This window comes from Mytilus californianus, unplaced genomic scaffold, assembly GCF_021869535.1.
Source record: "Mytilus californianus isolate M0D057914Y unplaced genomic scaffold, xbMytCali1.0.p SCAF_3, whole genome shotgun sequence".
In the NCBI taxonomy this organism is placed as follows: Eukaryota; Metazoa; Mollusca; class Bivalvia; order Mytilida; family Mytilidae; genus Mytilus; species Mytilus californianus.
This window is the reverse complement of record NW_026262679.1, coordinates 57,606,447-57,633,265: the sequence shown is the minus strand read 5'-3', so window position 1 is coordinate 57,633,265 and position 26,819 is coordinate 57,606,447. Positions and strand designations below refer to the sequence as shown.

Below are 26,819 nucleotides of genomic sequence, written 5' to 3'. Positions count from 1 at the left end.
CTTTTACATCAGAAATAAAGTATTTTGTTTTGTAAGGATTGAAAAATAGAAGTATTGTCTTGTTTACTGTCGTTAAGTCTTTTTTAATATTTGATTTTGAAATTAAACTAAATTTGAAATTGACACTACGGATGAAAGAAATGAGTTTTTATTATAGTTTTAACCAAGAATGATAAGGTCCTAAAGTAATTTTGGTCTTTTAATGCAAAGGGGGAGGGACATATGATGCGCACGTTCCTCTCAAATGATAATTTGTGTGAAAAAAGATAGGAAGTTTCTTTAATTTTGAATCTCTATAAAGCCTTGAAAATAGAGAGAAAAAAACATAACTACAGCAATGTACCTATTGAGAGTAAACATTTGAATCTATTACTCGATAGATAGAATTGAAACGGAACATTTGGCTATTTTATTAGGTCCTTTTTAGTTACATAGCTCTTCACCTGTTTCGGTTTTATTCATCCTTGGCTTTCAAATATTCGACTTTGAGCGTTCCTAATGAAGTTAAATCCAGAAAAGCGCTTCGGACGCATGGAATTTATAACGTGTTTTTTTCTAACCAACGAAAATAAGTATTTTAGTAGGATAAAAAAAAAAAAATACACAATAACGTGAACATGTGTCAAATATACACTATTTAATTTAGAGAATGAGTTTGTTTACATACCGACAATGGCACTTTTTTCAGTAAATTTCATTTCGAGGTACAAACAATAAAATCCACGATAGTCCTTCAGATTTTGAAACGGCCACTTTGACTTGCATTTCTCAGTCTTAATAAAATATCTATCAAATTACAGAAATAGTGTGTTACTTCTCACCAACATGGCGTATTTTCTGCTTCCTGTGACCATGGCGATACTTTATATCGCACAAACATGTAATGCTGACATGCTAACGGGACAAGGAAATAATCTGTTTGGGCACAAGTGTTCTTATTTCTGGAGATTCGCTAATACCACAATAAAGACTAATTACCTTATGCAATACGTACAGATGGATGGAAATATTTGCAATGCAATGCAGTTCAACTATATAAGTCGACATGGAGCTAGGATGCCTGAAACCGATGACTATGCCAGCTTTGGTCAGCTGAAAACGAAAATAATTGAACATTCGTCTAATCTTCTGCGCTACCCATTCATTCAAAGGTGGCAAAATTATCGCCAAAGTACGCATGCCCATGTTGAAGATCTAGGTCGGTGGGAATTGCATTTTCTAGGTAATTTTTTTGGAAGTGGTCTTTACAATTTGTTCCATGGAAATATCTCGCCTGCAACTATGAAGCTGACGGCGACAGAAAGGCAAAGAACACAAACAAGCTCTATAGAATTTTATAAAGCTTTGTCCAAACGTGTAACTGGAAAAGCACTGAACGACATACATCCAGTTGTAAACAATACAATGTTACGATATTGGGACAACTGTCCGAACTACGACTTAACTATCCTGAAGAACAGAACACAGATGCAACAACAGTATGCCTTTCAGAACTCTTCTTATTTCCAAAATGTTATAAAATCTGTGACAAGAAAACTTGGAATGAACGTATCCTTAACGCCTGGTAAGTCTGTTTTTTATTACATTCGCAGCCTTTTGTCCGTATAAACCATTCGTTAAATTTGAATAATCAAGATCACACTATCTTCCGAGACGAGCTATTGGTCATTAAGAGGTTGTGCAGAATAATCCATTTGCGCACGATATTACTTGGTAGTCACATGGTGTAGGTCAATCGTTTCCCATATCTGTTCTTCAGTCAATGAGGGCTTCTATTGCGCGGAATCAAGGTAAATCATTGTTGAATTTAGCATACTTACTATAATTTAGATTAAGCTGTAACTATAACTATAAACTATAATATAGCTTTAATATGCTAAATTGAATTCATCACTGGTAAGCTAAAGCATATATTAACTCAATTTAGACTATGCTCTATTATCATATGGAAATGAAGAAATATTTTTGAATATGCTGAAATTAAGAAAACAAAATCAAACAATGAGAGTCTAGCAGATTACGATGTTTGATTGTACAAGACTAACGTCGGATACTCTAGTTTTCTCAATCCATACAACAGATATAAAATTTGCGCTCCTCAGGTATTTCAATACTTTGCGTTACTTGTTTCTAAAGAAATACAAAAAATTGCCTTACAGAATTGGACACTGTATTGAATATAAAAATAAACAGGTGACTATCAATGGAACAACTTTACACTGAAGACAAAAAGATAATTGTCTACACAACAGTTAGCAAAAGCCCATATACAAGGATATCAACGGCTGTTTGTAGAACAAATATAGGATGGTTTAAGCTCCTATCCTGTTCGAGTAACGCTCGATGTTTTTCTTTCTTTGTTTCCTTCTTTATACGTATAACACTCATTACTAAATTTATATATAGATTTTTTTTTATTTTCTCTCAGCAGAGGATATAAAATGTATTTCGACATACATATTAGTGTGGTTGAAATAAATGCATAACATTATTTTAACAGATGATATTAAAGCAATGTTTATGATTTGTGCAACTGATCTTGCTGTTCGGAACAATACAGACTGGTGCAGTTTACAGACGGAAACAGAAAGGGAGATAATCAACTATGAAGGTGATTTAGAGGTAAAACCGCTAACTGAAGAGATAGAGCATCCAAAATATATGCATCTTACACACATGCACACTGTCTCTCTATCTTTTAATAATGCTAGAGTAAATATAAATTTATCGTCTTTCGTCGTCGGGGTTTCAACAAGCAACGATTGTCTTTCATTTCTGTAGAACTTCTTCTAGAAGCACCGCCCGTATCTTTTGTATTGCATTCGTCCAATTAACCACGTCTTAAAGCCTTAGGAATATTCATTCTTAATTTTATTGTTATATATATAGTCTCGTTCAAAACCTTTTGTCTCAATCTCATGGAGTCATATCAGCCTAGAAATAAAACAAACGCTGAATACGCTTTGTTCATATTATTTCCATTACCAGATAAAAATCTTTTACTATATGCTGATTTCTGATGTCATTTTTAAAAATGTTTCATGGGGAAATTGGATCCCTGCATCCGCTTTGCTCGTTTGACATTTTTCATGCATCCGTCATTATTCTTATGTCCATTATTCAACCATACCTACAGAGATACATTAATGTTACCATTTATCACATTTATTTTTGCTGTGTTATGGAACAAATCAATAGTATTTACAAAAATGCGGAGCTCCAAAGTAAATTCAAGAAGAAGGAAGTCCATAAAACTTGACAAAATCAAACGTTAGGCTATATCAACCAACGAAACAAATTATCCAAATTAAGATATGCATTCCTTTGCTAAACGCATTGTAGATGTTAAACCGTACAAACGTCGTCTAAACCAAATATTTCGATGTTAATTACACCTACCGGTGAATATGCCTCAAATTCCCCTCTATGCCGTGGTATTTGCCATTTTTGATATTCCTTTTTTATCCTCGCGAGCCTCTTCCCGCCAAAATTATTCGGAACCTTTCTCCCCTTATCGCGATTATTAAGACAACATGATTAAGCAATATTGATTGATAGAGGTAATCCGAAAACTGTAAACAAAAATGCACGGCACCAATCGTGATCGTATATCGAAGAATGCATTGTGTATAAAAAATGGAAAAAGACGTCACTACAAATGAACGATTTAATGATGGAATGACAATGACGTTTACACATAGATACCATGACGTTACATAAAGACAGCGCTAACGCGTATAAGTACATGTTTAATTCGCGCGATACTATGACAGTCTCTACTTATCCTCAAAATTATGCATAAACAAGTTTATGGGTTACAGCTTATTAGTAAAAAAAAAAAGATTTCCCTTTACCTGTACAGAGAGTTTCAATCAAAATCTATTCGGTGTAATTAAACAGATATATCATGTTATGGAGGGTTTTTTGCGAAAAATACCAGTCTTGGGACCAAATTTCCCTCGCCTAGCGGCTCGGGAAATTTCACAGTCCCTTGACTGGTATTTTTCGCAAAAACCCCTCCATAACATTACATATCTGTTCAAAAGATAACGTTGGAATCAAGAGTAATGACTATATCATTTTAAATTAAATATATTTTCAGGACTATTATTCATTATTATATGGTCATTCATTGATAAGAGAAATGACGTGCCCACTTTGGCAGGACTTATTTTCATCCATGGATGATGCCATTAGCAAGCATAAATCCGGAGAACCGTAAGTACTAGTCATGTGTTTAGTCATACAGAAATCAAGACAACCGTAAGTACTATACACGTATTTAGTCAAACATAAATCAAGAGAACCGTAAGTACTATACATGTATTTAGTATTAAACTATGTTAAAATTTGTTCTCGATACTTAAATTTATTTGAGGGAACAAAAATTCAAACGAATTTTTCAGTAACTATATGACAATGTAGCATGCAGGACTAAGAAGAAAATGTAAAGGTCAATCGACACAAAAGGATAGTTATAAACACTCCAACTAATGGTTTCGTGCAATTTGATATTCTGCCCCGGACAGTTAACAATAAAAAACTAAAAAATTCGCAAATTCTCCGGGTTATGATGAGACAGTGGTTAACTCATCTTACCCATTTGAGTGGTAGAATTTATCAGAGAATTTAGGACAAGTTTTCCTTTCTCGCCTTTTTGTTATTTATCTTTGGGATAGTTACTAGGGATTGAAATTGTTCGGTCTAAACAACATACCTGTAAATGTTTTCGAAAATCCCTTCCGGATAACCTGAGATCACTCCGGTTTTTGATGGGATTCGTATTACTCAGTCTTTATTTTCTATGTTGTATTTTGTAGACTGTTGTTTGTCTTCGGTCATTTTTTCCATGGCGTTGTCAGTTTGTCTTCGGTAATTTTTTGCCATGGCGTTGTCAGTTTGTCTTCGGTCATTTTTGCCATGGCGTTGTCAGTTTGTCTTCGACTTATAAGTTTGAATATCCCTTAGGAATCTTCTACCTCTCTTTTACTAGTGATTAAGATTGTTTGTTCTGCTTAGGGTTTATGTATCCAAGGTGATTTAAAATAAAAGCTATTATTCACTTAAAAAAAAGAAAAAGAAAAAGACAAATTAAGAAGGCAAATGTGAAAACTTCCACAATTTGTTTGCAGAAAAAAAATAATTTATCTTCTTAAACTAAAATTTATAATTATATCATACTCTCTATTTAATCTATTATTTATTAGCCGAACTGTATATTGTGAACTAACAAGTGCTAACCTTAACCTTATCACTGATATGATATATACTAACGTTAACGAGGCCGTGATAAAGTACCGGTACTTTATGTATCTATAACAAATGTAAGTTTCAAACAAAATTATATACCATTAAAAAAATTGTTTGTTCTAAACATCATACGAGGACAGTTAAAATAACGAGACTGGAAACCTCAGAGATGAGATTTCCATGCAGTCGGTGATTTGTCGTCAATGTAAAAATTCATATTTATGACATCAGGAAACGGGTTTATACATGTATACACTTTTTAATATTGCCTTGACGTTCACTTATCATAATAAAACTTAACATACAACATTGGAATAATTATTTCAACGATTTACACCAAAGAAGGATTACTGATTATTGTATTTTTCTTTACTAGGTATGTTCTTGGAAACTTCCGATTTGGACATTCTGACACCATTGACACGTTTTATTCAGCTCTCGGACTTTATCGGGATAGCCAACCACTTCGTGCAGATAACTTTGACACAATGAAAAATCGCAAGTTTTATGAAAGCAAAGTTACGCCGTTTTCTGCTAATATCGCCTTTATCCTTTATAATTGTGGAGGTTCTGGTGCAGAAAATTATCTCTTGAAAATGATGGTAAATAATCAGCCTGTAACAATACCCGGATGTGACAGTGACTTCTGTCCTTACCTTAAGGTCAGAGGTATATATAGAAGTTACATTGAAAACTGTAAGTGGCGAGAATTGTGTAGCGTTAAAACAATTTCACAAATTGTTGGATGATCAAATTCAGTGTTTATATTTGAATATTTTTTTACTATTTCTAATAAACTTTCTTTTATGTATTGTCATTTTTTTTTATTTACAACGCTACCATGGCTACTGTAGGCACGAATTTCCAGGGGAGTTAAAAGATGAGTGCGTTAATGGACGAATAGAAATAAAATGAGACCACAGGCCGACAACACTAGTTAACCATAGTGAATACTCCGCGTTGAAAATGCCATTGAAATTCCCTTATCTATCGTTTATCATCAACCCTTGGTTCGCCTGGTTAGATTTTCAGACCTAGTTTTTATTGTCCGTAACTTACTGACAGAGCCTAGTGTAACCGAATTCGAAGGAACGTTTATTAGTTAAATAGAACTTGTTTAATTTTATTATCAATGGCAAATTATACTTTAACTTGCGTTGATCTGTTATCATTTGTTGAACTTTCGATAGTTATGTTGTACACTCTTCTATGTAATTTTTATTTTAGAACATTATTTCCATTCTTGAAAACAGATTTTATTTAGTAAATATTGAAAGATTTTTGAAAATGGCCCAGTTGTGAAATAAATTCAGAAGAAATTGGCCTTACCTCTGTAACAAAGGGAAATTCTTAATTCGACTTAGCACGAAACGCATGACAAGAGTAAACTATTTGTGTGTGTGCTTTCATCTTTTTTCCTTTCCTCTCGATCAACAGTAAAACATCACTACTAAAACCACTTATCAATGTTGAATATCTTTTTTTCAAATTCATTTTATTAATACATATAAAAATAAGAAGATGTGGTATGATTGCACATTTATTCTAGCGTGACTAATGAGTCTTGTGTAGACGAAACGCGCGCCTGGCTTACAATATTTTAAGCCTACTAGTATCTTTGATTATATTATGCAGGACAAAATTTTTCATCCTAGCCCCCCCCCCCCCTCCTAAAAATCAAATGGTAGCTTCCTAATCGCTTGTTTATCTCCGTTATCCCTAACGTAACAGTCACCCATTTTGCATAAAAAATAACGGATATGTTATAGGTTTTCTTAGAGACTCAAACAAATCGTATTTTTATCATTTATCATTATGCGCGTCTTTAAACATATCTAGATATTCTTAAAGATAAACAAAACGCCAACATTATATATCAACAAATGAAGCCTCCAGTGAACATGGTGAAGACAGTAAAATTAAGGGAAACGTTGCATGCGACGTCTACAAAAAGTCGACTTTAAAAATGAGAAATTAAATATGTTACAGACATCCATTTCATACAAAATGCATAACAAAGCATGGACTATTGTTACGGGTGTGTAGTTAAGCATAAGTGCAATGTAGGTACTCCTAATTAGAGAATATTGGATCGTTTGGAGGTAGGTTCAAACCCATTTTTCTATGATTCATATAAATAAGAAGATGTGGTATGAGTGCCAATGAGACAACTCTCCATCCAAGTCACAATGTATAAAAAGTAAACAATTATAGGTCAAAGTACGTCCTTCAATACGGAACCTTGGCTCACACCGAACAGCAAGCTATAAAGGGACCCAAAATGACTAGTGTAAAACCATTCAAACAGGAAAACCAACGGTCTAATCTATATAAAAAACGAGAAACACTTATGAACCACACCAACAAACGACAACCACTGAACAACAGGCTCCTGACTTAGGACAGGTGCATACAAATGCAGCGGGTTTTAACGGGCGCCAACCTTCACCCTAACCAGAAACAGTAGTGTAACATTACAACATAAAAAGACACACAATAAAATATCAATTGAAATGGCTTAACTCGACCAAAAAGACATGTAAACAAAAACAAGTAAATCAGTATGGATTTTGCAAAACTAAATAAGGATACATCTACAAAATAAACACAAAATGGAAACTTTTGTCTGTTTCTTAAATAAATGAAAATGAAAAAAAAAACTGTAAAATAGGTGAAAATCGGGTACCCTCGCGTTGATCACATCACAAAATTATGTTTGTTTCCGTTATGATACACACTTTTCTAAGTAAAAGTTGTTACGTACTTAGTTCTGAGCCTCAGGGTCAAAAGACAACAGTATACTGACGGCCAGGAATGGAAGAAAGGAGCTGATGTATTTCCCGGGGAAAAAATGCCGCCACAAAGCAAATAGATTGACGCCACAATATCTTATGACGCGTTTTCTCCGAATAACCCTACCTAACCGGGGAAAGTTATTCATAAAAAGGAAATTTGATTTGATTAGTTATTGTTCAAATGCATTGTTGTATGTAGGGTAATATGTGCAGTATACATCGCTATGGCTTAGACATATATATATATATATATAAAAGACACATATGCATATTGACTGGAAACAAAATGTTCTGAAAATCTTCAAACAGACAGGAAATTTTTTACAAAAATGTGTGAAATCTGCATAAAACATGTGGCAAAATTATTTTTTTCTAATAAAATCTCGCTAGAATGCACTGAGATTCTGAAACCAGCTTCAATAAGATTTCCAATGATCAATGATTAGCAGTAATATATGTGCTGCTTCAGTGATGTTTTGAGATGAATGTATATTATATTTGAATAATAAAGTACCTCCTCTTTTGGTCTCAAAACCCCACCACATTCTTTATGTGCCTGTCCCAAGTCAGGAGCCTGTGGTTCAGTGGTTTTCGTTGGTTTGCCTATAATTGCTTACATCCACTCCATTTGAACTTTGGTGAATAGTTGTCTCATCGGCAATCATACCACATCTCCTTATTTTTATATCAAGGATGCTAATATGTTAAAATACATTTGGTGCTATGTGTGACCATGTGACCGAAGAGCTATATTAACAATGAAGGACAATTATGTTTTGATATAGAAAGTCTCTCTTCCGCCGCGCCCCATCACCCATGCTGCATAATAAAACGCTATGTCTTGTATTGCATTATTTTGCTCATTCGTATATCCTTTCAATGATAATGGAAATTTCTTAATGTATCCTGAAGGAATCGTACATCTGGTACTTTTTTGCGATCCAAACGATTTCTGAGGTTTTTTTTTTTACAGCACAAAAGATACTTTGCCACATATAAACAAGTGAGAAGGTGGCATGTCTTGCATTTGTAAGCTCTGCTCTCGACTGGTTTAATAAGTGAACATGTTAGAGAAGGAAAACATGCGGAAATTTATTGAATTTTATTGAATTAGTATTGCTTATGTAGGGCTATAACAAATAAATAAACATCGAATACTAAACGTCGCCACACATACAAAATAAGGCACAAGTCATCGAATCACAGTTAAAAAATATCATAATGATAGTAAAACACACATAATCTTTTTCAAAAATAGCAAATAAAATGTTAACTAATTCAAATAAAAAAAAATGTTTTTTTTTTTCGTTAAAAATTAAATTATTTAATACCATAAGGTTTAAACCGATACAGAGGGTAAACCAGAAACGGATGGTTTGTTTGGTCTTGGTTTACTGTCAGGTTTTGATCTGTTTTCTTCTGACGGCTGAGTGATATTTTTCTGTGCTGTTTGATTTTCTCTCTTCAGCTTGTTTTCAATTTTTTGTATCTTTTCTTTTAGTCTTGCCTCTTTTCTAGCAATTACTTCTTGTCTTCTTTTTGCGGACTCCTTTGCCATTTTTCCTAAATACAACAATAGATATAAGAAGATGTAGTATGAGTGCCAATGAGACAACTCTCCATCCAAGTCAAAATTTATAAAAGTAAACCAGTATAGGTCAAAGTACGGTCTTCAACACGGAGCCTTGGCTCACACCGAACAGCAAGCTATAAAGGGCTCCAAAAATTACTTGTGTAAAACCATTCAAACGGGAAAACCAACGGTCTTATCTATATAAAAAACGAGAAACGAGAAACACTTATGAACCACATCAACAAACGACAACTACTGAACATCAGATTGCTGCATGTTTATCTAATTATTGTTTATGCATATACATGTAATTACTATTTTTCCTGTCCAATAGAATAGCAAGTCAAAATACGTAGATGAAATAATCCGTGTAATTCTTCTTTCCACATATGTCATTGATGAGATCTGGTGTAGAATCGTGCAAAACATCTTATCGAGAATACATGTGCAACGTCAGTAAATAATCGAACTTAATGAATTATAATAACAAATATTGGAAAAATAAAACTGTCTGTCGAAATGGTTCAACATTATGATCAGTATCCTAGAAAAATCAAGATTTAAAAGTACACCGTTTTTACAAAACTACAAAAGGCAGATTGCTCCTCGAAATTTCAAAGAAATAAACATGTAAACAAACATGCATATTTGAATGCATAAACTACTTTTCTCTTAAAAATATCGTTCCATATTACTGTTGAAAATTGTTCTTAAAGTTATTTTGTTTTAGTTTTATCAGAAACCTTGCAAAAATTGGGAATATTTGTACTCATTAAATTTTACATTTTGGATCGTGAAAGATCTGTTGCCACTTAGTCGTTGTTACTGCAAAAATCCACGAAAATGATCGAATCATTCTTCAAAAACATGATAATTTATATTTGTAATCGTAAAAAGACTGGATTCACTTGACTTATTGCGCTTCACTTTTGTTTGTGAATAGGGCTATGCTACTTCAATGTCATTGGATCTAATCATTATTTGATATTCCACACCGACCAGTTGCCTATTACTATATAAGCTCGTCTGTCTGTCCGCATAAGTTTTAGTTTTATGTCGTATGAAAAGTAAAAAGATTGTTTCGTCTGATTTTCTTCAATTTATATGTACAACCATATCTATAAAACGAAGATCCTTGTTGTTGTTTTTATTGTTTGTTTGTTTGTTTTTTTTTTTTTGTTGTTCTTGCTTTTTTCATGTTTTTTTTCTAGTTTTGAGATTTTTGCAATTGATTTGCTTTATAATCTGTACTTTGAATATCTTTGGCTTCCAAAACTCCGTGTTCAATATACGTTTATAAAGAGGAAATCAATCTTGCAAGTCACTAAACTATGATGTATACATTAAAATGGATTATGCAAAACTTTTAGAATTACCTTTATCTGCGAGCGCTCCAATACGTCGAATTTCGACCATTATTCCTCTTTCTTCTTTGTCATATATATCGTTCTCTAAAAGACAAAAAAAAAATAATATTGTTTTCAATTTATTTTCTAAAGAACAAAACTAACCGTTGTTCCCTAGTTTTAAATTAGAAACCAGATATATCTAAAGAATCTATAGAAAATACAGAAGATTTTAATTACTATTTTACTTTTATTCAAATACAATACACAGTGAGCAAAAAAAATCAAATTCCACTTTTTGATTAATTCTCAAATCTACTTTTCTGCAATTGTCTTGCAATTCCAGGCTTAATTCTAACAAAAATTTTTATCTGAAAGATACCTTTTGAAATGGTAGCCCTTGATTTTCCAGTGAGTTTTCCTCTTGTTAAACCAGTAGAACCAGGAATAGCAGGAAGTCGCCTTGGCTTTACATTTGGCTTGTCACCTTCTGTTAATGTCTCTACAAAAAATCTAACTCCGCCAGAACGTTCGGACACAATCCCAATTCTCTGTAACTCTTGTATAATTACAGATGATGGACGTGTTTCAAATCTGTGTGTTATGCTGTGCTGAGAATTTGATACCACCCCTATCTTATTTTTACGGAAGCATCCAGAGCAATCGAGTTTGACAAATGTAGCTCCCATTTTTCCTTTTGGTTGATAGTATCAAGCGGATCTCGTACTACGGTTTCCAAAGCGCAGTTGTGACGTTTTATGTCATTGTTTGTGATTCGACGTCATGTTTCGATTCGCTGTTGCAGTAATGCCATACATAAAACTCTTTCATGAGAATTGCATGCAGCTTGATTACAGATATTCATTTTAAAGCTTCTTGCTATAAAATAAATTATTTAAGATAGTTTTTATCTCGTGTTAATAAAAAGAAAATATGACAATGAAAATAACACTTTTGAAATGTGTTGCGTTGGAAACGCTTTTCTAGATTTACCTTCACCAAGATCGCTCAAATCCCCCAAAAAGAAGACATGGATGTATCAAAAGTGAATAAATGAGGAACTTTATGACAAAAGGGGATCTTAAAAGATTACCATAGTCCACCTAAGACCAATTTTGTCTGAGGAGGTTGGAACCTAATTTTACTTATGGTTTTCTAAATTTTTTAACGGGGAGTTTTACGAACAGTATGTTATAAATCATGTCTGTACCAAAGCACCAACTACGACAGGCACAATTCCATAATAGAACTTCGTGCAAAATTTAGGCATGCATGTTTTTTTTTTAAATGGATATTTATGAATGCGTTGATATTTAAACAATAAGTATCTGATATGAGAATTTAAAAGTATGCTAAAGTTGTGGTTTAGTTTGTTTTTCGTCACTTTGCTTGCTGTTAGGTTTTGGGAATTTAAGGTAAAAAAACCCAGAAAAAGTGAATGTTTCAGGAAATCTTCTATTTTTTATAAGCAACTTTAAAAAGGTCCTTTGATACTGTTAGCAGATATTTTGTAAAATTTGTTCACTTTTTCGGTCTAAAGGGTAATTTAGGATTTTGACATATTCTACAACAATTGTCTATTGTTGAAGACAATATTTTGATTCAAAATGTCTTTTATTTCTTCGTTGTTGGATTGCTGTCTCATCTATGTTATACAAAAATCTCTTTTATTCATAGTAAATGCATACAATTTCAAAATTTGCATTGATTCAGTTACATGTTATATCTAAATATAGTAGTTCAATAAGTAGAAATAAATGGAGAATGTGTCCATGGGACACAGATGATGCCCCCTCTTGCATATATATCTTTATAAGGTGGGATAACTCGAGATCGGTAAAGTGACACCATCCAAATTCGAACTTGATTTGAGATTTAAGGTAATAAGCATTCGGTAAAAGTTTCGTAACATTTGGCTGAGGAAAACTAAAGTTAGAGAACGGAAACGAAAAATGCAGCAATTTTTCCATATATAAAGGGGCATAACTCTAGAACGGTAGAAGTGACGCTACCCACATTGATTTGTGTTTTGTGGTAATAAGCATTGTGTACAAGTTTCATAACATTTGGTTGAGGCACACTACAGTTAAAAAACAGAAACCAATTTTGGGACGTACGGATGAACAAGAATAACACTTTATGTACCCTCCGGTGACGGCGGGGCATAAAAAAGTAAGAAAATATTATCTTTGATGGTAACCTTGCAACAAAATAACAAATGGGCAATCAAAAACCATGTCAATGAAAGAAGACATTACTACCGGAAGAAGAAAAGAAAAGTAGTCCACAAACACTACACAGAAAGCTCAAGATTAGGAAACACATACACAACCAATAACCTCGGTTAATTCAGGTGCTTCAGAAGGGTAAGCAGTTACTGCTTCACTAGTGTTACCCATCATGCTCATTATGGCAAGCTAAAATTAGGTATGTTTTGTTTTTTGTTTTTTGCTTCGTGTTGAAGGCCTCTGTGACTTTGAAATGAGGAACAGCAATAAAAGCGCTGTTCCTTTGCTTTTTGTGTGTTTTTTGCTGTGCATGTACTGTTTTTGTCTCATGGATGGATACCCTATATCCTTTGTTTTTCTATTACAAATTGCATTCGGTGATGTCATAAACAAGAATAGGAGGAAACGATTGCATTGAACAATAGAACATATCCATTCTCATTGATGACATAAATATTCCATAATGATCGACCAAACCATGATAACTACATAATAGTTATTGCAAAACTGGTCATTATCTTGATATATGGACTGCTCACAGGACAGTGGTATTGACTGCGACAGCCAATACCACTGTCCTACGGTCTTAGTCAATACCACTGTCCTACGGTCAGTCCATCATGTATCACGATAATGACCAGTTCTTCTATAACTATTATGTTTATTTCATTGAGGAACCATGTTTTTAAAAAGTTTCATAAATTCAAATTGTTCAAAGCAAACTCTAGTTATAGTACAATTTATATAGGAAAGAGTAAGGACCAGTCATAGTGATAACTACAGGTGTAACACCACTAATTCGGGCCTGGCCAGAAAGCACATACCAGAAAGTAGTACATATTTAACACAAAATAGTTCCTACGCATGAGTGTAACTTTCAAAATATGTAGAATATTTAGGTATTTTTGGTATCAAATGAAAGCTGAATGACTGGTGATCATTGTAGAACACTTTTTGACTTATAATTTTGAATATTAAAAAAACTGCACCAAATTTGAAAATGAGGGTACATTTTGCCTGTTTGTCAGATCTGAAGTACCTGTTTTGGTACATCCGAAGTTCCGGGAACCAGTTTTTTCTTATATGCCATTAAAGGTATGTTGATTTTTTCAGTACAAGACACCATAAAGTGTTGCTTTGACATGCAATGATTGTCACTTTATTTGAACTTAAAGTAAAAGAGCTGTGCCTGCATGAAATTGATGAATTTAACATATAAAGCAATGGGGCCATGAATTAGTGGTGTACTTCCTACAAGTCACAGCCATTCATTTAAGTGCAATTTTTCAGTATATGAATACAATATAAAGTTTTCTATAATTTTATAATTAACGAAATCACTCTAAACAGAGAAACCACGCCCCACTGTTCATTAACATGTAAAAGTTCGTTAAAGGCCGGTTTTCTGGTCCGTTTTTTTTTTTTTCTGTTAAAGACCGATGGATTTTTTTACTTAAGAATTGAATGCTTCTTTTTGTAACTTCATTGGGGTGTAAAAGCGTTGACCGAAGTACATTTTGTATGAAGCGCGAAAGCGCTTCATTCTAAAATGTGCGCACGGTCAACGATTTTACAGCCCTATGAAGTTACAAAAAGAAGCATTCAATTCTTTATGAAATAATGCTCATTCAACGTTTGAAAAACAGACTTCAACAATACAATCATAACATTGGGATCCCTTCAATATTTCAAAAGCAACGAGGATATACACAATAAACTGTAAACAGGAGAGATGTGGTCCTCCTATGTAAAAATAAAATCAGAAACTTGAAACTAATGTTGATGCTTCATACACTGGATGGTGAGGATGATTGATGTCTAATAAACGTCCAGCGACAAATTAATTTGCATATTCAGGACGAGAACATGTTAATGTAATATGAATATTAACCTGCTGTGTACTAGACCTACACGAATTTTTAACGTGCTAGTTCACAAGGTAACAGTCCGCAGGAAGACATGTCACCTTACCCGGACACATTATTCTAACTCCGAGCCGACCAGTTTTTGCTCTTACTCTTTAAAGTTGCGTGCTTAGCGGAGAAGCAGCAAATACCAATTTCAAAGTCTTTGGTTTGACCCGGCCGGTGTTCGAACCCATGACCTCCCACACTCGAGGCGAACACGCTACCACGAGACCACCGAGGCGGTTTGCATACACTGGAAACCACATGCTTGATATAAAAATAAGAAGATGTGGTATGATTGCCAATGAGACAACCCTTCACCAGAGACAAGATGATGTAGAAGTTAGCAAATTTAGGTCACCACACGGCCTTCAACAATGAGCAAAACTCATACCGCATAGTAAGCTATAAAAGGACATGAAAAACAATTCAAACGAGAAAACTAACGTCCTGATTTATGTACAAAACAATAAACAAATAATATACTTCGCCGCGTGCAACTTGGAACGACTGCAGATGTCGAACCCTGAACAGTTGGGGCAACAAGTATGGACACTATATTCAAGCTTGATATAGCTCTGAATTCGGATTATGATTAAATTTTTGGCACAGCATAAGTTTCTGACACAGAACGAATGTGGTCAAATAACTGAAATTGGACTTTTACCTATTATGGTCCAATATCCAAAATCTAAAGACACGCCTAGATTCAGCAGATCCAAGTACATCAAGAATTTAATTGATTTATTTATCTATTGATGGACAAAATAAGCTAAGTTTTCGGAGAGGTTCGCTTCATAATAAAAAAAAATATATATAGCATTCTGCAAGTTAATTTATACAGAATAACAAACAAATAACAAACAAACCTACCACAAAGTTCTTCAAAAAATTTACAAAAAACAATTCTGAGAGTATTGCATGGCAATACATAGTCCCCTACCGGGTAAAAAGTTCATTATACTGGAACAAAAAGCTAACTTGTTCTATAACTTGTCATGGTGTAAACAAAAAGAAAATATCAAGTCAATATCTTCAAGCATGACTAAAAACAGTGTGGAAAACTTATTAAATGAGTGAATTTTTCAAGTCCAAGGACCATAACTCTGCACAAAATTATCAGACCGAAATAAAATTTCGAACTTGATCTGTATAACTTGTCATGATAAAACTATATACCAATTATCAATCAATATCTTCAAGCATGATGAAAAAAAGTGTGGAAAACACTTTAACATTATATATGATTAATAGTTCTCTAAAATTAGATATGATGTAATACAGTGTATATCCATTTTCAAATTATAATCAAATATAATTAATAGTTTCTTTTATTTGTCACAAACTAATATAGATTTGTAACTTATCTATAAAATGTCAACAATTTTTATCTACACAATGTAATGTAATATCATTAATTAATCTTTATTTACCAAAGTCATAACAACTATAGGCATACAACATATAAACTACACACAGTATACATAGATAGCAGAAGTAGTGTGAAACATATTACAACATGTTAGATCTTAATTTTTGTGCAAGAAATATGAATTTACCCAAATTACATAATTCTCTAAGATTATTAGAACTCATCAATAGAATATATTTATACATAGAAGGTTTTCTCCAATAATAAGGTTTGATAAAATAAGATATAGATCTAAGACCTTGATAAGTGGGGCATTTTAAAATGAAATGCATCTCATCTTCAATGTCATTTTTACAAAAACTACATAGTCTATTTCTTCTTGGAATTGCAGAATAGCGTCCACATTCTATAGCTAAATCATGACTACTAAGTCTTATTTTGGGAATACATGTCTTATAAATAAGGCAGTGGCTATTCGTCCGGCTAGCCGGACGAATAGAAAATAATGTCTATTCGTCCGGCCATTCGGAAGAATAGCTTTTCTCTGCTATTATGCTATTCTTCAGGCCATTCATGACCAAGAATAATGAATATGCGTTGGGTAAGTGGTTATTGTAGCATTCAATGGAGAATATAGTGGCAAACAATGTCCTTCAATGCAAACGTTGGAACTATAATTCATTTGTTGCACATTCTCAGCGCGCACGTTACTGATTATAAACTCAAGATAAAACATTATGGAAAATAGTAATAATGAAAAAAAAGATAATAAAAGAATTATCATGGGAATAAACTCCTCAAGGACCAACTTTGATTGATTTTTCTATTGACTGTTCTATGGAGCACACTGATTCCCCGTTAATATAAAAAGCTTGTCAAATGCCGAGACCAAAAGAAGAATATCAACATCGATTGATATGCAACAAATACACTTCTGAATTAAAGTCACTTTACTATTAATTGAACAAAAAAGTTTCCATTCACCAAAACAAATAAACATGCAAATAAATCTTCTTCATAGTGATTTATTTTTCATTTTAGAGCCTCCTCATGGGGTTTTTGATTATGTGATTACTTGGCCGTTTTTATAGTGATTATTTGATTACCAGACCAAATATTTCATGATTATTTGATTATTTGATCCTGAATTTATCATTTTCCTTGAAGTTTGAAGAAATAAGAGAAAGGAGTAGGCACATGTTAAATTGTCCCCAAAGAAAGGCTGTGTTTATGATAGTAAAAAATGTTTATTGAGAAAAGTAATAAAACATAATGAATAAAAAGGGGGATTAAACCCCAACCCAGGTATACTATTCCCAGTCCAGGCATATCGTAGAATCTTCATATATCTCCATGCGCGTAGCTACGTTTACGTCAAAACGCCCGGGCGTACACATAAATTTTGAAGAAAAAAATATTTGAACCCAAATAAATTATAAGAACTGATTAAAAAGCAACGAGCCTTGTATTTTTTTCTTCAATGACTTGTAATTGGAGATAACGACAAAGTGACGAAATATACTTTTTAATCAAATGGTATCATATGATTTATTAGGTACTTTTAGGTCATATACATGTAGCTCTGTAACTGTTTCGGTTCTTATACATCATCGGCTTTAAAATATTCGGCTTTGAGCGTTCCTGATGAAGGTAAATCCAGAAAAGCGCTTCAAACTCATGAAATTAATAATTGTTGTTTTCATATTTTATATTTTATATTTTTTTCATTTTCTGTCAAAGTCTCAATCTACTGTGCAGTTTACTATTGTTTAAAGCAATTCATTATCTGGTCAGATACGATGTGGCTTGCATTTTTATGTTACAGTTCAATATTTATTTTTACGTTACACCTGACCATCTATGAAAATTAATTAGAAGATATGTCCATTAACAACATTTGAGTGTAAAAAGGTGAGTAAACTAGATCTATAAGGTCAAAAAAATTAATAGAACGACAACATTAAAATGGAGACTTGCTTTTTGACTATGTCTATATAAAGTTTTGATTTTTTGTCGATTGATTGTTTACCCCACATCTCCCTTAAACCAATCTAATTAAAATATATATCTCTGATTTCGTTATACTCATAAGATACGAGCATACGAGTAAATATAGATATAAATTTTAGATTGCTTCTAAACATATTTTTAAGCAACTGTTTTGGGCATTTTTTCTCTTAAATACATTACCATTATATTCCAAATCAGTACATTTAACTGTAAAAAACAAATTAGACTATAAAAGAGACGCGAAAGGGATATTCAAACTCATCAGTTGAAAACAAACTGAAAATACCATGTCAAAAAACGAAAAACTATGAAAAGGCAAACAACAGTATACAAAATACAACATAGAAACATAAGACTTGACAACATGGACCCCACCAAAACCTGGGGTGATCTCAGGTGCTTCGGAAGGGTAAGCAAATTCTACTCCACGTGTGCAAACCCAGTGATAAGTCTAATTCGGTATATCACATTAGAGGAAAAGAGGACGGGATTGTGGTAATATCAACAATTGGAACATATCCGTCGTCATTAATCTACTCGTTATGTCGAACGTAAAATTTTCGAAGGGATGATTTCAACTTCACCACTTGGAACTCTTGTGCCTAGTTCACATGTACATTTAATTCGAATTGAATTCGAATCGAATGCGAATCGAATTCGCTAATCGCGTTCACACACTCTTACTTTTTAAATTCGAATTGGCTAATTCGCATTAACCAATTCGCATTAGAAATCCGTTTTTGTTGATACGAATTAAAAGTTAACGTCGTTCGGACAGTAAAGCAAATTTGACGCGTATTGCAATTCGAATTAGAATTAACGTCCAAATGCGAATTAAACTAATTCGAATTAGTTAATGCGAATCGAATTCGAATTACGTGTGAACGCAGCATTAGTTCAGTAGCTTCCTTGTAAGCATCCACTATCTATCAAGGAAAAAGTTAAATCACAAAAATACTGAACTCCAAGGAAAATTCAAAACGGAAAGTCCCTAATCAACTGGCAAAATTAAAAGCACAAACACATCAAACGAATAGACAACAACTGTCATATTCCTGACTTGGTACAGGCATTTTCTTATGTAGAAAATGGTGGATTGAACCTGGTTTTATAGCGCTAAACCTCTCACTTGTACGACAGTCGCATCAAATTCCATTATATTGACAACGATGCGTGAACAATATGTCACAAATAGGGGTACAACAACAACACGAACTTCACCAAAAACTGGGGTTGATTTCAGGTGCTCCGGAAGGGCAAGCAGGTCCTGCTCCACATGTGGCACCCGTCGTGTTCATGTTATTACAAAGCCGGTAAATAGTGTAATTCGGTAGGTCACATTCGTTAAAAGGGAACGGGATTGTAGTTACGACATAAGGAACATATCCGATATCATCTGTATAACGGATATTCCATAACCGTCAACTTACTCGTGATTGCGTTCGTAAAATTTACGAAGTGATGATTTCAACTTCACCACTTGAAATGATGATAGGAAATGCAAGCTCTGGAATATCTTATCAACTGGCATGTATATACTCCATATGCAGGTGCCTCTGGAATGTTGCTACATAGAAAAGAAAAGTTTACAATTGGAGGCTGAAATCATCTCCTTTGTCGTAAAGTTTTGTTCTTAACCGACCAAGTATGTTGCTATTGATGAGTTTTTAATGACAGATATTGGTATCTCTTTCTCAATAACGCGTGAACATCCGGGGGGTTTCGCCCCCAACCAGGAGGTCGGGGTTCGGGCGTACACTTAAAAATGGCCTAGCTACGCCACTGATCTCTGTTGTAGTAGAACTTAGAAATAATGCATCCAAGTATTTAGTCGTTTTCCTGTGAATTGTTTTTATTCGTATTTCCTCCATTGATACAAGTAAAGGTACTGACGGAAGTAAAACAGCAATTTCAGAAAATGCGTTTGATTTCACGCTATATTCCTCTCAGTTTACGTGCACACGCCATTGTTTTGGAGTCTGCCCTATAGAAGTTTGTTTCTAAAGCAATCACATTCTCTCTAACTTTCTTTAGGACATCATAAGATATACTATGATATATTCCGATCATCATATTCTCAAAACGTCCATTGCATACGCGCGGTTGCAATCCGACACCTCATCCGGGTCAATTTCCGCATCACATGACGCTGTTGTTGATATTGAATATTTACGCATGCTCAAACGGATGGCCGGACAAATAGAGATTTTTAACTATTCTTCCGGCTAGCCGGACAAATAGACACTCCGTATAAATAACTGGTATTGGTTTACATAAGTAATATTGTAAACAAAAATTTTGAACCATATATCTATAACTTGAACATTTAACTAAATTATTCAATTGGCTGTCAAAATCTTGCTTCAGACAATCAAACAGGCGTTGCTTATTTATCAAGTAAAAAGTACTGGAGAGCTTACTATCAAAATATAAACCTTGATTATACCAAATACCACCTAAACCTATACTAAGCAACTCATTTTTAATAAAATACAACCAATTTGTCTTATTATTTGGACATTTTTGTAAATCATCATATAAAAAACAGTAACAGTTTTTCAAAATACAGTTTGTGGTACATAACAGCTTAAACCAGTATTTAAAAATTCTACATTTTCTGGTGTGCAATAATGGCAATCTACCTAGCTCAGAGTACACCATGATATTACTAGTAGAGCTTTTCACTTTCATAATATTTTTACAATAGCCCAGATGTATCCTCTCTATAGCTAGTGCCTTATGAGCACCCCAAATTTCACAACCATAACAAAGTACACTGTTAATATAAGTATCAAAAGGTGAAAGTAAAGTTAAAAATTTCAAATAAATATCTTTTATATTTCTCCTTAAGGCAAAAACAGCTTTTCTACCCTGTTCTGGTAGTTTCTGCTGTAACAGATTATATTTACCATTAAAATTTAACAAAATACCAAGATAACTAAACTTATCTACAACTTCTATTTCCTGGTTATTATAATACCATTTTTCATTGTCATGTATTTTTCCACCCTTTCTAAAAACAACAATTTTCGTTTTTGCTATATTAACACTTAGTGACCATTTGGAGGTATAATCATACAAAGTATTAAGTAACGTTTGTAAACCAGATACAGTTTCTGAAAAAAAATTACCATATCGTCAGCGTACATTAATAAAAATAAATTTAGTTCCTTCACCTCATAAGGAATAGAGTCACTATTTATAAAGGCCATTTCACAATCGTTGACATACATTGAAAAAAATATAGGTGATAATACTTCACCTTGCATCAGACCTACTTCATTAGTAAAATAATCAGAATTGAACCCATCAACACTTACACAAGTGCTGACATTAGAATACATTGCTTTGATTACCATTAAAAATTTACCTTGAATACCAATTGTTGCTAGTTTATACCATAACATATATCTTTGAACAGTGTCAAAAGCTTTCGTGTATTCTACAAAACAACAGTAAAAACGATTTTTGGCTGATAAAGACTTGAAAATTAATGATGTAAGAGCAAAAATAGCATCTACTGTACCCAAAGCCGAACTGGGCATCGGTCACAATATCAATGTGGGAAACATTTGGTTGATTATATAGGGAATCACTGAAGCATGACTGGAGCGGCCCCCCCCCCCCTTAGGTCAGTCAGCGCCCCCCTCCCCCCCCCCTTATGAAAAGTTCTGGATCCGCCACTGATGACTTAAAATGTTCATGGAACAACTTTAATGGTATAGCATGTTTAGAAGACGCTTTCCTTTTAAATTTCTTGTAAAATAATTTAGGGTTTGTAAGTCTCATCATGTTCAACATGTTTCCTTCAGTACGCATATATTCACGTTTCAAGCGACGTTCTAGTGTTTTATAATCGGATTAAATTACTATGATTTAGTTGCGATTTTAATCTATGAAATATATTCAAACAGTTTATATAGCGGCGATAAAGGTCTTTACACTGGGCGGTGAACCAAGGTTTATCATCACAAATGTTAGATCTGCAAGATTTATAATTGTTTGTCCTCTTTTTAAAAAATGGCGCCATAATGTCATTTAACGTACTAGTAAATTCGGCCAACGAATTGTCGAGTAATTGCTGACCATCAAAGTCAATCCGTTCACGACACAAATTTATCTTGTCCATATTATTAAGTAAACAATCTCTACATTGTTCTTTAATTCATCATTACATTTAAATTATCCTGCGACAGTTTCTTTCCGTTTTCACCATCCGGAAACCGTTTCGAATTTCGTTCGTTACACAGTAATGAAAGTTGAATATGTAGAAATGCGTGGTCGGAAAAAGTTGTAAAATTAGACACAATAAGTTGACGCACTATCGGGAAAAGTGACACTAGGTAGTCTATAACACTCATTCCATTCGAACCACTAAATGTAAAATCATTCGCAAGACCATTTTTATGCCGGCCATTCAATATTCTCAAACCTGAGGCTTTAAATAAGGAGATAAGTTTTGGACCATAGCAGCTTGTATTGTTGTCAGGATTATTTCTAACATTGGTCATGCGTTCTATGTCAGCAGAATAATCAAAAATATCATCAAGTCTATTCCTTATAGTAGTATGAATACTATCGTTACTAACAAAATCATATATTGCCCCAGTTCGACTATTTGTACCGCCCAGAAGTATAACATCACCAAGTGAAGAGTAAAGTTCAATACTATTTTCTAAATCAACAAATAAATCGCAATAATAAAGTTTATAAAAATTCGATCTAACAGGGGGTATATAAACGCAGGCAATAAATAAGTTTTTATCATTTGTAACAATATCCTTTTCAATATTCAACCATATAATTGTGTCATGAATACATTTTTCAATAGAAATTTTATTAGAAAAACACTCTTTTATTAAAATTACAATACCTCCGCCTTGAGTAGATTTAGACTTTCGTCTAGCATACAAAAAACAATCATAACCAGGAATAATAATACTAAAATCATTTTTAAACCAACATTCTGTAAGAAAAACTATATCATATGTGCAAATAAAATTCAAAAATGCAATGTTATCAAGTTTATTTTGAATACCACCATTCACATTCCAAGCAATTACTTTTAAGTTGTCACAGTTTATTGAATTAGACACAGCTGAGCCTTCAACACTATCCTAGTCTTCTTTGGTAGTAACCTGCTTCTCGTCAGTTTGATGAGTTGTCTTGTCAGTACAGAGATCTACATCGATATTCTCATTCGGTATTTGAGTTTCCAATTTCGGTATGTATTGCTTGTGCTTAATCTGATCGAAAAGCTCGTTATTTATATATAGTTTGTCTCTCATCATCACTGTTTTAGCTTTTTGGGTACGAGCTTCTCTTTGAATTGGGAGCAATTGTTTCCTTTTAGCGAGCACATCTGGCGTATACTGTACACTGAGACCGAACGGAGAGCCCTCAATTTGTAAGCGGATGACTTCACTACCTCACGCTGTTTAAAATTGTCAAAAGTTTCAATTATCGGCCTTGGCTTGTATTTGCTATTCATACGACGAACGCTGCGGAAATTGACATTTCTTTTAACCTCCAATTCATCGCGAACGAACCACTCAACAGATTTTGGACATCCTCACCTGGCATATCCACAATACCGTAGAATATTAAATTGTTTTTTGTAGCCTCATATTGCAAATCAGACACGGTTTATGTATTTCAGCTATTTCTTTTTTTAATATATACATTAATAAAAATAGATTATTATCTAATTAAAGGCTTTCACTTCATAATTTTTTTATATATATATATAGCATTCAGAAAATTAGTTTATATAAATTAACAAACAAACCTGCCAAAAAATTCTTCAAATAATTTACCAAAGAATGTCTTTTAAAAAATGAGTTATCTCCCTTTGTACAGAAAATATGGTTTAACATAGTACTCTAACATTAGATATGGTCCAGAGTTATGGTCCATAACTCTGGACTAAATCATCAGACCGGAACAAAATTCGAACTTGATCTTTAACTAGTCATGGCAAAACTATGTACCAAATATCAAATCAATTTCTTCAAGAACGAAGAAAAAAGTGTGGAAAACTGATTTGCCGGACTGACGGATGGACAGACGGACGGACGGACAGACAGACGGACAGAGTGCAAACCTAAAGTCCCATTCGACTTCGTCGGTAGGGGAATAAAAAATGAAAGAAAAACCAATTTCCAAAATATCATTCATCATTAATATAATGTCTTTAAAAAAATCTATAAAAAGTTACCTTTATTCTTCAAATTATCTATTAATGAACAGTAAATTTCAACTGTATTTATACATAATATCTAAAATTAGAATATGATGCTGTATCTATATTTAATTATGAATCTACTTTCAATTTTTATTAATTGTGCAATACATGCCTGAATTTGGATTGTGGTTAAATATTTGACATAGCATAGGTTTCTGACAAGAATGAATGTGGTCTAATAACATTAAAAATCTTCTGTATTTTCTATAGATTCTTAAGATATATCTTAGTTTGATTTTAACAAAAATTGAATTATTGGGGTTCTTTGATATGCTGAATCTAAACATGTATTTAGATTCTTGATTTTGGACACTTTGGACCTTTTAATGTGGAACAATTTGAAAACCAGTCCAAAAATTAAAAAAAAATCGAAATACACGGTTATATTCAGCATATCAAAGATCATCAAAGAACCCCAAGCATTTCTTTTTTTTTTAAATCAAACAAAGTTTAATTTTGGACCCTTTGGACCTCAATGTGAACCAATTTAACAATGGGGCCAAAAATCAAAAATGTAAACACACAGTTAGATTCAGCATATTAAAACCCCAAGAATTCCAGACTTTGAATTTAACCCCATTGAAATTGGTCAAGAAATAAGCAATTTATACAAAGTATTAGAAAAGTATTGTTTTTGGCCCCTTTTTTCCTAAACATTACGAAGAGGCATAACCCCAAAAATCAATCCCAACCTTCCCGTTATGGTATGGGTCATTGTCGTACAATTTCATTGAGATCCATAGACTTATACTCAAGTTATTGTCCTTAAACTAGAAAATCCAAGTTTTTTTGCCCCTTTTCGGCCCTAATTCCTACACAGTTTGGGCCATGACCCCCAAAAGCAATCCAAACCTTCCTTTTGAATTATGAAACCTTGTGGTAAAATTTCATAGAGATCCATAAAATTGAGAATGGAAATGTGGAATGTGTCAAAGAGACCAAAAATCAGAAAACACTCATATGAGGGGTGTAAAGGGTGGTGGTGGGGGGGAGGGGGGGGGGGGGGGGGTATCTGCACGGAAGAACGCGAAATAAAATTGCCATTTCACGATGAACGAACAATTAAAAATTTCTTGCATGTTGATCTTTTTACCGATTTCACGAATCACGGTGAATAACAAACCTTTTTCACGGCTGCACGTGAAATAAAAATGGCAAAACACGTTGCACGAAAATATATATGGGGGGGGGGGGGGGGTTGGAGTCGTCGGAGGGGGTCCTTATCCCGAAATCCCGGGCTTAAAAACATGAAATCCCGAGGTCCCGAATTTAAAGAAATTTAAATCCCGACATCCCGAAATTCGAAAAAAGAATTCCCGGATCCCGAAAGGATCAATCCCGAAATCCCGAGCTTAAAAACACCCGATCCCGGAGTCCCGATAAAGGTCCGACCCCCCCTCATATATATATACACAAGTTATTATTATACCTTACATACATTATAAACAATTCTATTGGGTAACACGTTATCACGTGACATGGAATAATTCAATTAATTTTAATTTAATTGCAAGGAGGGATGATTAACCCTAAAAATTTACACCAGCGGTGAATAACCCTATTATTCACCGATGAATAACCTTTTTTATTCCACTTTTTAAACATATTGATAGTTTAATCAGTATTTGATTGGTTGAGACTATCCCACGTTTCATTGAACAAATCTTCATATTCCATTCTGAGGATCATATTCCCCTCTGAAATGTCGGGATAACTTCGTGCGACGTTACGCGCGGTTAATGTACATAACGTTTTGAACTTCTTATTCTTCTTAAAATAGCGATAGCAAAAATTATTATCATGTTTAAATTTATTTTAGACGATAAAACAAACAGACTTATAATTAAATTTTGATCCTTACTGTTTATCAATGGGTATGTCGTGTTAAGTTTGACTTACAAAAACAAGCGGATAAAAAAAAATGTATGCAAAATAATATTTAATGTATTGATAGTAAAGTGGGTCTCATTGGGGTCTAAGCGTGACCCGGGATTGCCGATTTTTTGTAAGCGTGACACGTGAAAGTCAAATTATTGTGCCGTGAAAACGGAAAATGAAGTCTAGCGGGACACGGGAAATTACAAAAAAATGAGA

General features: G+C 33.6%; 1 protein-coding gene across 1 annotated transcript; it reads left to right on the top strand.

Moving 5' to 3' along the window:
- Positions 1-677: 677 nt before the first annotated feature.
- Positions 678-6,061, top strand: LOC127733024 (multiple inositol polyphosphate phosphatase 1-like). Its single transcript, XM_052242277.1, has 4 exons — positions 678-1,564; positions 2,501-2,622; positions 4,103-4,218; positions 5,627-6,061. The coding sequence occupies exons 1-4, from the start codon at positions 826-828 to the stop codon at positions 5,997-5,999; spliced, it is 1,350 nt and encodes a 449-aa protein (XP_052098237.1). The 5' UTR covers positions 678-825; the 3' UTR covers positions 6,000-6,061.
- Positions 6,062-26,819: the final 20,758 nt, after the last annotated feature.